The 12965-nt window shown below is 45.3% G+C and overlaps 1 protein-coding gene across 1 annotated transcript in view; it reads left to right on the top strand.

Moving 5' to 3' along the window:
- The window catches only part of LOC144667642 (ectonucleotide pyrophosphatase/phosphodiesterase family member 7-like), a 48864-nt gene that overhangs the window by 16239 nt on the left and 19660 nt on the right, over positions 1 to 12965 (top strand). Inside the window, exons 2-4 of the mRNA XM_078529117.1 lie at positions 4881 to 5060; positions 9497 to 9642; positions 11772 to 12401. Coding sequence (XP_078385243.1) covers positions 4881 to 5060; positions 9497 to 9642; positions 11772 to 12401 — 956 coding nt within the window. The remainder of the gene's footprint in view (positions 1 to 4880; positions 5061 to 9496; positions 9643 to 11771; positions 12402 to 12965) is intronic.

The following is a 12965-nucleotide window of genomic DNA, read 5'->3' as shown; positions in this document are numbered from 1 at the left end:
CTCTGCTGTAAACACTTACAGCTCTCCCACTTACACTTGGTCTTTTCTTTTCATACTTGCCCTATTATCATCATCTTTTGCATCACACGCCTTTATGTAATCACCTCTGTCCTCTCTTTATCGCAGATCTCTCCCTATCGCAGATCTCTTCCCTTTGTCCTTTTCCTTGTGTACTTTTCTCTGGCACTGTATTTGCATAACAGCTGTTAATTTTTAACATCTTCCTGTTCCGATGAGAGGTCATTGACCTGAAACGTTTCTCTGGCCACAGGGAACTGGCCGCTGCCCAGGGAATGACCAGACACAGAACCAGTTGATAAAGGGGGGCGGATGGGCTGAGTTAGGACTGGTAGCACACTAAGGGGCGGGCAATTGACACAAATGTGGGTTTTCATGGGACAGGGGAAATGGAGAAACAACAGATGAACTGCAGGAGCACTAAGGTATCAGAAAGTGGAAGGGACTAATGCCTTTTGTTTAAAGCATTTCATTGATGACTTTAGTGTCCCAGATCAGAGCAGTCCCGAGGGATAACTGCCAACAGGTTTACAAAGAGACGACTGAATGGGACCTGGATGGTGGAGGTTAGAGATTCCCCAGCATCATTGAAAAAAGGAATCAGGACTCAGGAGGACGGAGTTGGGAGATCAGGATTTTGGGGCGAGGGGGGTGGTAGTCGCAGGGAACAAGAGTCAAGAAATAGTAGGATAGATAGATTTTCTGATGTATATACCCCTTGACCCTATTGCTTGCTACTTAGTAATCCATTTTTGTAAGAAAATCATTTACTTTCCAAGGTTGCCTCTATATATTCCTGGAAGATTCCAAGAAGTAAATCGAAAAGGAAAAACGAGAATGATATTTTAGACACGACTTTCATGCTATTCCTCGTCTATAGCAAACTAGGGTCAGAATTTTCAGTTTGACGTGAGGGGGGCAGGCCCAGGGTACACAGGAAGCGAAGCAGCCAACGCAATATGTCTGAGGTGCAGCGCCAAAGGAGGCTCCGACTGTCAAAGAAGACAGTCAACTACATCAGTCAGATGATTGGCCCTGAGATCTCCCCTAACTGTGTGGGTGGACACCCCATGCCAGTGGCTCTGAAGGTCATAGTTGCCCTCCACTTCTATGCCTCTGGCTCCTTCCAGGGCTCGGTGGGTGATCTTTGCGGTGTCTCCCAATCAGCTGTGCACACTTGTGTCAAGCAGGTCACAGATGCTCTGTTCAGATGGGCATTGTCCTTCATCCACTTCCTGGGACCAGGCAAGTCAGGCACAGTGAGCCAGAGGCTTCGCGGCTATTGCTGGCTTCCCCAGCATCCAGGGTGCTATAGACTGTACACATGTGGCCATCAAGGCACCAGCAGGTGAGCCCGGTGCCTTCGTCAACAGGAAGGGCTTCCACTCTATGAACGTGCAGATAGTGTGTGATCACAGGATGCAGATTCTGCAAGTCTGTGCAAGGTACCCAGGCGGCTCCCACGATGCCTACATCCTCAGACACTCCCAGGTGCCGGGGCTCGTCAGTGCTCCAGCTCGGCTGGATGGTTGGCTGCTGGGTGACACGGGCTATCCCCTCAGAAGGTGGCTCATGAGGCCTCTCCGCCATCCAATATAAGCTAAGCAGCGGTACAATAGGAGCCACGCCTCCACAAGGGCTGTGGTGGAAAGAGCCATCGGTCTTCTCAAGATGCGCTTACGATGCCTGGACTGCTCGGGGGCAGACTCCAGTACCCCCCAGATCGTGTCCCGGTGATAGTGGTTGCATGCTGCGCTCTGCATAATCTTGCGCTGGAAAGGGGGGACGCAGTGGACGATGAAAACGTTGACGCAGTGGATGCGGCTGCACACGATGAGTCCAGCACTGATTCTGAGGATGAGGAAGCACAGGGGAATGATGAGGGGGTAAACACTGACCCGGGGCTATACCAAGGAGGCAGGGACACCCGGGAAGCTTTAATCCAAGGAACCTTCGGCTAGCACAACATAAATGGATCAGCAGAACCAGCCTTGCCTGGCACATCCATACTCGGCACCTAAGTGCAAAATCTGTCAGGTCATCAGCAGGAACTAAGGGCTTTGGACATAAATTTGAATGTCCAAACAAACATCGTGACATTTCTTTTAAACATACAATTGCAGAACAAATGAGCCACCCCCAGCCATGGTCACACATCTGATTTTTAATTTTAACATCAGATGTTCTCCCAATTGCAAAACAATACTGTAAGCAAGCAAAAATAAATTATAAGGACCTAATCTCAGGCCAACACAAAGCACCAGTGAAAAACCCGTGGTGTGCCTAAGGTGCCTTACACATTCGTTTCCAGGTGCTATGTCTTGGTGCTGCCTCATCGCTCGGAGTGGCATCTGAGCCAGCCTGCTGACTCTGCTGTCCTGTTGGCCTCGATTACCTTGGCGGTCGTCCTTTGGCCTGTGGAGCCTGTAATGTGCACAGCTGGCATCTCCCCAGTCGTCGCAGCCTCACCCGATGAAGTGGTCACTGGGAGAGGGGTGGAGCAGCTGATGCCCTTATCCACAGCACCGTGAGAGGAGCCCGCGGATACGACAGGCAGCTGCTGCACCAACGTGAGCTCACCTCAGACCTCCCTGCTCACCTTGGATGGATGGGCAACAAGCTGGGAAACTTGGTGCCCAGACCAACTCCCACGTTGGCACTGACCAGCTGTGGCCACTGGTTCTGTGAGGGCTTGCAGGTCTGAGCGTAACCCCAGGAGAAGCTGCTTGTTCTCCTGGAAGCCCCTCTCCAGGAGAGTCGCCACTCTCTCCATGGAGGAAGCATGACGCTCTGCCATGAAGCTCATTGCACCGGTGATGCTCCACGTGGATTCCTCCACCACGGACACCAAGCGAAGCATCGTCTCATGTATCACTCCCAGATGTTCCCACACACCCGGCCGCATTTCCTGCAGCTGCTGTGTCGTGGATGACTCCAGAGGCACATCATCACGGCCCGACTCAGCATGTGCCTGGTCCCCTGCAGTCCTCTGGCTGCTGGCGCCATTGGCACTCTCTGTCTCTGCCATCTCCTCCAGGGAATGTGAAGTGCCCTCTCCACTGTGCCCTGGGACACTAACCGATGTTCCAATGCCCATCGAGGTGCTAGTATCTGTGCTTGTGCCTGCCTCGCTGAAATGGTGTGATGCAAGTGACAGTTGAGGCCCCTCAGGTGTGAGAGGGGACATCTGCAGTTCCTCCTGCCGGCCATGCTCTGATGGTGCTGAAATTAACAACAAGGACAGTGGATCAGTTAGCGTCCACACAGTGACACACTTCATCCCTTTCCCCCAGGCTCATTATGCACTCAACCTTCCAGAACCAATGGACACGAACATTGGTGCAGTGGCAAATAGTCAGGAGAAGGCCCAAACAATATAGGCGGATACAGACGGGCTGGTCAGATGGGCTGATGAATGCCAAATGGAATTTAATGTGGATAAGTGTGAGGTGATGCACTTGGGCAGGAGAAACAAGGTACGGGAATACACAACAGCAAGACTTGGGGTGGGTGGGGGGGGCCTCAGAGGGTAAGGCTACCTGCTGGGTTAAATGCCCAATGCCAACATGGTACTCACCCTGCCAGAGCGCAAATCGTTGAAGCGCTTACGGCACTGGATCCAGGTGTGCCGCACCATGTCGCGGGAGCTCAACACCTCCGGCATCTCCTCCCAGGCACACTTCGTCATGTGGGTGGCCCTCCTCCTCCCATCCTGGGGGAGGAATCCCTCCCACTATGCTGCCACCTCCTCGAGGAGGGCAGCAAGGCATTCATCTGAAAAGCAAGGGGTGCATTGGCCCTACCCTGCAGCCTGCCCTGCTCCTGTGGCAGACCCTGCAGCCTGGCCTGCTCCTCTGCCCTTCCCTCCAGCCTGGCCTGCTCAACCGACCCTCTGTGGTGAGCCCTCGAATTGGCCATTGTCACCAGCCTACAAAAGGCTGCCAAGCCTTCTTTTAAACAGACTGCCAGGTCGCCATTGGACCCAGAGGTCTGTGCATTCCCGCCACCACCCGCACACTCCCGCCATCCACAGGAGTCGGCGAATACGCTGGGTGGGCCTTAATTGGCCCACCCGCGTAAAATGGCAGCGCGGACCCGATCAAGGGCGCCGATCGGGTCCGCGCCCACCCGCACACGCTCTCTCCACTACCCCCCCACCCCCCAACAATACGGAAAATCCTGCCCTAGGAATGAGATGCTCCTATTACAATCTGGAGAATTTCTTTCATTCTAAAGTGAATATACAATGGAGCAAATATTGCTCCCACCTAACCATTTCCTGCCTTATTCATTTACATAGCCACATCTGTTGCACATACCAGTATCCTCAGGACTGACTCATTGCTAAATCAAGTATGAGAACAAACCTAAAGCAAATTGCACCTGGTGAGGGGTGAGAATCCTATGAAATGCTTACATTCTAGTTTGTTTTGAAGCTGTCCAACCTGGCATTTATAAATATTTAAGTCTTGTTCTAGAATATTACTAAATGGCTTGTAAGTTTGCTCAAGTAGATCTAACCTTTATTATTTCTCAGATAATTTTCCTGTTATTGCAGGGATAAGATATCAGACTCCCCTTCGCAGAGAATAAATACCACGTAGCATAGATTACAGGGCTCTGATATCCAGTGGAGCGAGCCCAAAGTGAAAACTGTAAGCTGGCTTTTTTTGAAATATTTTTCTATTATAAAGATTTATTCTGAGATAAGCTAATGCTATATAAACTCTACTTGCTGTTGGTCAACATATGCATCTTTTCTTCCTAGTTGCTGCAGTAGCTGGTAGAAGCCATGAGAATGTATTCTCTCCTATCCTTGAGTCTTTTGTTATCGCTAACACACAGTCTTCCTCCCTTTGGAGGTGGAAGGAAGAGTCATAACAAACTGCTACTCATTTCTTTTGATGGTTTTCGTTGGGATTATGATCAAGATGTTGAAACTCCAAATTTGCAAAATTTAGTCAAAGAAGGTGTAAAAGCAAAATATATTACACCCCCCTTCGTTACAATAACCTCTCCATCTCATTTCACAATGCTAACAGGTAAGTCCTCTTTTGAATCAGTTTCCTTCCAGTGTATCTACACCTATTAAATGACTAACTAGATTGGTGTATTGATTGATGAATAGTATTGAAATTATCTAATTGTTATGCAGCAAAAGGACCCACATTAATATGTTAACGATATATAGGGCAGAATTTTGAGGTCGCTGGGTGGGTGCAATGGGCTGGCCTGGGAGTGAACGGGAAACAGACCACCGTCTGCGACATGCCCCTGACCGCGATTTCACGCTGGCTGGCCAATTAACAGCCAGCCACTTTGAAATACGCACTGAGTGGTGCCGGGGTGGAGGCGGGAGGAGGGCGAGCGCTGAAGTCAGCGCGGGAGCGAGGGGAGCGTGGGGAGCGTGGAATGAAAACTCCCTGAAGGCAGAGAGCTGCCTTGGGGAGCTGAAGAATTTAAGACCGTCAAATAAAGATTTTAAAATGCAGAAAAAAATGTCTACATATCGTACTCACTCACCTAAACATATAGATTATAAAGATTCTGCCCAAACATTTTTATTTTTTTGATTAATACCAGAAACCTCATCCCGCCCTTGGATGAGGTTTCCTCAAAAATCCAAAGGCCACCTGGCTGATTCACCCGTTGGACGGGCAGTGAAAAATCGAGGTTAATTAATACATTAATGGCCTTAATAAGCCTCTTAACTGTCAGCGGGCACACTGCGCACTCTCGCATGCGCCCAGCAACCGAAATATTGCACGAGTGCACAATGACATTGGGACACTCACCCGATGTCATCGCGCGCTATTTTACACTCGGACGTGTCAGGCCATGCCCACACGCCGAGCAAAAAAAAATCCTGCACATAATTAGATTTTAATTATAGATATCATTGGATATTTCCTGTAGCTTCTACTTAACATTTGTTAGTTGTCAGGAAGATATAATACTGCTATTGGATTCTATTATAAAATAGTTGTATCTGTATTTATGGGCAGAATATTGAGCTCGGCGGGCAGGCGCGCACCCAGCCTGGCCGAGAGTAAAACGACGCACGATGATGTCGGGCGAGCATCCCGACGTCATCGCATAGTCCCGCGATATATCATTCGGCGGGCGCGCGCCGCAGCTGGCAATGTGCCCGCCGACAATTAAAAGGCCTATTAAGGCCATTAAAAAAAGTAATTAAATTCAAATTTACGCTGCTCGTCCAACCTTGCGGTTGGCGGGAAGGTGAAAACGCCAAGCGGCCTTTGCACTTTTAAGGAAACCTTATCCGCGGGTGGAATGGGGTTTCCTAAAGCAAATGAAAATAAAATAAAAATGTTACACTTGAATTAAAGACATGTTCCCCGCTCGTGTCATAAGGGGAATATGTTTTATGACATTTTTATTTTCTTTGTTAGTTTTTTTTAAACAGCGCTTCATCTCCCTGAGGCAGATCAGTGCTGCCGCTCCACGCTGGGCGAGACTTAATTGGCCAGCCCGCATAAAATCGTGGTGCGGTGGTGATCTCGGGCGGCGGTCGGCTTCCTGACCACCCCCGCCGAGCACCACCGTCAAGGGCAAAATTCTGCCCTATATGTATGTGTGTGTGCGTGTGAGAGAGAGAGAGAGAGAGAGTGACTTAATTGGATTAAAGGCAACTGGTCTGAAGGCTTTGACGTAAACGTGGTAAACATAGGGGACATTTAGAATGTAAGGTGTAAAAGGTCATTTGCATTCTTAAATAAACCAAACTGGATTGTTTTCAAAGGAGTGAAATGTGTCACCTAGCCAGGTGAAGTTTAGAAACAGTGTGTTTATTTTTTCCAAAGATTACTGATAAAACTTACTGCTTTGAGAGATTTTTATTATCAGAAAGGTAAAGTCCAAAGACAAAGTGAAACAATGGGTATTTGCATTCAAAGGGGAAAATATGTGTAAGGGGGCGAAGACTATGTGTAATAGGTAGGCATTTTTAAAATCTAACAAGTGTGAAAAGCCTTCAGCATCTATGCCTCTATGTGTTATCTTCACAGAACTGAAGTTAAGAATTTGAATTCAACTGGTTCAGGGCATTGTGTGTCACCTTGCCTGGGTCTTTTAAAATCTATGCGTCTTACTGTTGCCTTAACCAAAGTGTAACTGGGAGTCAGATTAAGAAGTTATTATAGTAGTAATTTGTAGACCTACGTTTATGCTTAAAAATCATTTTTCGTTAATAAATGTTTAATCTAGTTTTGTTAAAACCTATAAGACTTGGTGGTCTTATTACTACTGAATTCAAGGCACACATTTTGAAATTTATACAAATTACAAAACAAGTTGTGGCAGTTGTCTCAAGTTTCCCTTTGGGATTTGAACAACTCAGCGTTTACCATCAGCTGTGCCATAACAAGTTATTACTCAAGTACAACATTTCTCTTTACTTATACTGAAAATCTATCATCTAATTCTGTTTCCCTTTCCAATTATGCTTTCTGTGACTAGTCAAGTAACACCTAAATATGCCTTTGACACTACATTCTGCTCACTGGGCAATCATAGTAATTTTAGCACTCATGTATATTGTCCTTCATTACCTACTCAGCATCAAATCTGTAAATCCAATTCCTTACTTCCCTTACCTCACAGACAGCTTTCTTACGAACTCCTCTTCAATGTCACTTGTATTACCACAACCACAATCAAAGAGCAGATTGCTGTGGTAATACAGATAGTCTTGTTCATTTTAAATAGTAGGGAAACATTTAAAATCAACTTGGATAAAATAAACTCTTATTTAGCGTAATTGACTCCCCAACCCCACTGCCCAAATGTAAAATCATTCCCATTTTCTGTAAATTTATTATCCGTGTTACCAATTGTAAAGGATCAAAATGCATATTTGTAAACCATAATTTCAGCCTTAGAGTTACTCAGGATCAATTTTCTTTCTTAATCATTCCTGCCGAATTGCTAAAAGCTTCACATGGTTTTGACAGCGCAGGGAGGAATTCCTTTACACCTGCGAGCATAAAAAATAGATTTAACAATTCCACTGTAAAAAGCATAGAGAGAAAGTTTCTTCTTCCCTGAAACCTGTGTCTTCCAATGTCAGGCAAATGTTAGGCAAAGAAAGAGAAGAATACAGCATAATACATTACCAATATTGGGTTCATCCTGAAGAATACCAGTATAGTCTAAATGAATATTGGTCATCTGTTTTAATACATTAATTCAGATTCCCACTTAGCCCTTTTTTCCCTTTGGTAAACTCTTTTGAAATTCCCTGTAAAATCCTTTCTTTTTTAAAAAAAAAAATTTCTAGTTTCCAGGACGTTGTTACCTGTTAAGTTTAATTGGTGGTTATTGAAACATAGAAAATTTATGACACAGAATTCAATGGCATTCAATGCCATTTATGCCAGCTATGCATAACTGTACAAAAAAAAAAAATCACAGTACCATCACAGATCATAACCACAGTGCAATTGAATGGGGAGGGTTTTTTAATACAATTCTCCATAATCTTAAAAAGGTACTTTTTTTTTATTCATTCATGAGCTGCGGACCTCGCTGGCTAGGCCAGCAATTATTGCCCATCCCTAATTGCCCTTGTGAAGGTGGTGGTGAGCTGCCTTCTTGAACCGCTGCAGTCCATGTGGTGTAGGTACACCCACAGTGCTGTTAGGGAGAGAGTTCCAGGATTTTGACCCAGCAACAGTGAAGGAACGACAATATATTTCCAAGTCAGGATGGTGAGTGGCTTGTTGGGGAACTTCCAGGCGGTGGTCTGCTGCCTTTGTCCTTTTAGATGGTAGTGGTCGTGCGTTTGGAAGGTGCTGTCTTAGCAGCCTTGGTGAGTTTCTACAGTGCATCATGTAGATGGTACACACTGCTGCCAATGTGCATTGATGGTGGAGGAAGTGAATGTTTGTGGATGGGGTGCCAATCAAGCCATGCCGCTCAATTATCTCTTATGTAAAATTTTGTCAAACTGCTAGTCTGTGACAACATTGGATCAGATATTTTGTGTAAATTTCTTTCTTTAGTGATATGCTAAATGACACGTACTGAGAACTGTCTCTTCAAAGTGGCTCTGGTCAGGAACTGCAGCACAAAGTGTAATTTGCACACTGCTTCTGGGCAACAGTTGAAAGTGTAAATCACAGAGGATGATTGAGTAACACTAGTAATTGCTCAGGTATTTCTCTTTCCAATGTTCAGGAACATATCAATTCGGTAAAAAATGTTTCTCCTTGCACAAAAATAATGCAAATATAAAAATAACCTTTCATCCAAAGGTCTTCTGTGAAAACTTGAATAAAGTATGTCGGTTCACTATTAAATAAATGAAGTAAATGTTGTTAATCGCTGTGTAAGTATCAGAACTGTACTGCGATCCTAAGAGGTAATATTCATTACATTGACTCAGTGATGGTGAATCTTGATTGGCACATCTATCAGAATTACAAAATAAGAAACTAAACATGTATTTTCTCTAAAGGAAAGCACATAGAGGCTCATGGCGTGATCCACAACATGTGGTTCAATACAACATCTGGACAGAAAAAGTCATATTACCAGACACAGGGTGTTAATGACTATTGGGACAATGGAAGTTTGCCCCTCTGGATCACTGCCCAGCGACAGGTAAACCAGAACATTAGAATATTTCACCTAAAGCTATTTTTTTATTCATTCATGGGACGTGAGTGTCGCTGGCTGGGTCAGGATTTATTGCCCATCCCCACTGTACTTGAGAAGGTGGTAGTGAGCTGCCTCCTTGAATTGCTGCGCCCATGTGCTGTAGGGACACCCACAGCAGCGTTAGGGAGAGAGTTCCAAGATTTTGAATCTATGGGAGAAGGAGGGGTACAAATGATAGTCAGCAGCAACTTTAGCATGGAGCCATGGGGCATGGTCCTATGTCTCCTGGCTGCACGATAAGGCAAGTAAAAACAACTAAAACACAATGTCCTGGTGGCAATCCCTAGCTTGTCTTTAAGAATTGCTAGTTTGGCTGCCAAGCTCCTGTGAATACTGACCAGCCTGCATTTGACGTGCTGTGGACAATTACAAACAAATTTTGCAAAGGGGGCCTGAAACAGGCATCTGCAAACCTATGCAAGGGGCCTAACCCTTGTTTCAGGCAGATGCACTGGTGACTTTTCCAGGAGCTGTTACCAATATGGTGGGTAGTGCATATCTCCTGTGGAACAAAAATATGTACATAAGCGACCCACCACATTTATCCTACATTATAAAATGGCCATAGTGCAATCCAATTTCTATGGCACCAATTATTTTTCATGGGGAAAAGTTTTACCTACAGAGCAGGGTTAAAATGTATGGTTTATTTCTGTTTATGCGGAGAATGGCTTTAAAGGCATAAAAGTCGAAAATGCGGAAGGGAAATGGATCCTTAATATATGAAAATGTTTTCATTGTGAAACTGGATATTTCTGGCAATGTTTTAAATACCTTCCCTTGAATGAAGCTGATTTTATACTTCAACTACTGGTGAAAAACCAGAAGCTCCAGAATGGGATCCAGCTTGCATTGCCTGGCTGCTGCTTGACTGACACTCCAAATGCCAGATCCAGAAGAATGTAAACAAAAGTAGCCATAGGTATGCAGAACTCTTCTCCCAGATGGTAGAGTTTAACTGCTTAGAGAGTGGTTGGGGGAATGGGAGAAGTACCATGGAGAGAATTTTCACACGGTTGTAGAGGCGGGACTGGAGACAGACAAGCCTGTATATTTTCCCTACCAGTCGGTATGTTCGTCTCCCACCATTGTCCCACCTCCCAGCAACGTTCATGGAGCCAGGATCAGAGGGGGTGAAGCCTACATGCCCACCAGTGGCAGGTAGCCCATTAGACCAATTAAAGGAACTTTTAAGGCCACTCTGCAGACGCCAACTGGAACTTCCCAGTTGGCATGCCAGCCCCCCACCGAGGCCAAAACATGGTCACTGGATGGAGGCCTCCCAGTGGCAAGCCAGGGAAGCGAGTGTCCGTTTCACCTAAGGAACAGACCCCCTAGTCCCTTATCCCCAACCACACCATAACCATAGAGTTATGGCCACTGGCCATCCAGTGGATGGGGGTGGCCCCTCCATAAAAAGGCCAGGCAGCTATCTCCTCTTTGTTTTTAAAAATTAGTAAAAGCTCTTCAGAGGGTGCCCTGCACTTTGAGGTGCCCTTTCTTTCTCTTACCTACATTGGAAGCTCCCACCTCTGACCATGGGACTGCTGATGTGTCAGTGCTGGAGGGCCTTCTATTAGTCCTCCAGGCTCTGGAGCGCACCCTCCGTCTTTAATTGGACAGGGCTCTCAGGGGAGGTCACTTAATTGGCTGCATCCCCAAAATCACCCTCTGGGTCCTGGTTCTGGCATGTGTGGGTTCCCAACTACATATTTCCTCCTGATGGCAGGTTCGGGATCCACCAACAAAAATCCAGCCCCTGCTCTCGAAACATTTAACTTAAGGTCAGGTATGTTTAGAAATTCTAGAAGATCCTATGAGCACTTTGTAAACCAAATTCGACACCACAGTGAAGATGCACCCCTGGTAGCATCAACCCAAAACACAGCAAAATTCTTTTCTCCAAGGGATCTCACATTGCTATTCTGCCTACACAAAGGCCAGGTCTCAAGTTCAGCTTTGCACTGCAAGTCCAGCAGATGAATATGTTCTGAGAAACAGCATTACTGTAGAGATATATAAATGAGTCATTATTAATAGAACACTTTACCCCTTTTTTTTTATTTCTATAGGGTTTAAAAACAGGTTCTGTCCACTTCCCTGGGACCAAATCCACCTATGATGGAGAGAGTGCTTTCCTGAAAGTAGTAGAGCCTTCAATGTACAAGTACAACAATGAAACAGCCTGGAAAGAAAACATCAACATGGTAATGGGATGGTTCACTGTGGAAGATCTGGATTTTGTTTCACTCTACTTTGGTGAGCCAGATGGGGCCGGCCACAAACATGGGCCTGAATCAAAACAGAGAAAAGACATGGTCCGTCAGGTGGATAGAACAGTAGGTTATTTACTGCAATATATAGAAAGGTATGGCTTGAAATCCAAACTCAATGTTATCATCACTGCTGATCATGGAATGACTACAGTGCTGAAAGAGCCAGCAGTGAATGAAATTGTGCTGTCAAGGTTCACCAATTTCTTATTCAAAGACATTGATTTTGAATTACTCGATTATGGACCCACTGCCATGCTATTACCTAAAGAAGGAAGGTTAGAAAAAGTGTACCAGGCTCTAAAAGGTGCCCATCCTCATCTAAATGTTTTTAAAAAAGAAGATTTTCCAGAAAGACTTCGATATTCCAACAGCGAAAGAATTCTCCCCATTATCATGTATGGTGATCTTGGCTATGTTATTCATGGGGTGAGTACATGAATAGAACTAGTACAAATGAAGAGGACGCTCAGTAAAATACATGCCTCCACCACGCCACGTTAACTCAACATTATTACAATCACACAGTTCTTCCTTGTGGAGGCTTTTACCTGCCTGGCTGATGCTCTATAAACACAAAGCAGAAAAAAAAATCTTTTTATTAAGAGCTTCCATCTCACTGAGGAGACTTCAGCCCAATCCACATCCAACAACCTGCTCTGAAAATTCTGCTCACATTTTGCCAACTGTGACAAATTCTACTACAGCAGCTGAGCCAATCCACAACATTCTAAATCAAACAACAAAATTATAAAACAACCCATAAAATATTTTTTTTTAAGTCAATTCACCCCATCTCCAATTGTTAATCAATCCTATAAAAAATTCCTGGATCTGCATCTTTGCCAAAAATGACCAGTTCTTCCTTGGGCCATGCACTATCGAGGTACCACATTTTTATTGAACTCCATCCATTAGTTTTTGAGATATGTTGTTTACAGAGACATAATCAGCGGCAGTTATTTTATTACCTCTATTTAGGGTTGTGAGGCA

The sequence above is a fragment of the Cetorhinus maximus genome, chromosome 24 (assembly GCF_964194155.1).
Source record: "Cetorhinus maximus chromosome 24, sCetMax3.hap1.1, whole genome shotgun sequence".
NCBI classification, from domain to species: domain Eukaryota; kingdom Metazoa; phylum Chordata; class Chondrichthyes; order Lamniformes; family Cetorhinidae; genus Cetorhinus; species Cetorhinus maximus.
The sequence above is the reverse complement of the archived record's forward strand: the minus strand, read 5'-3'. Positions and strand labels throughout refer to the sequence as shown.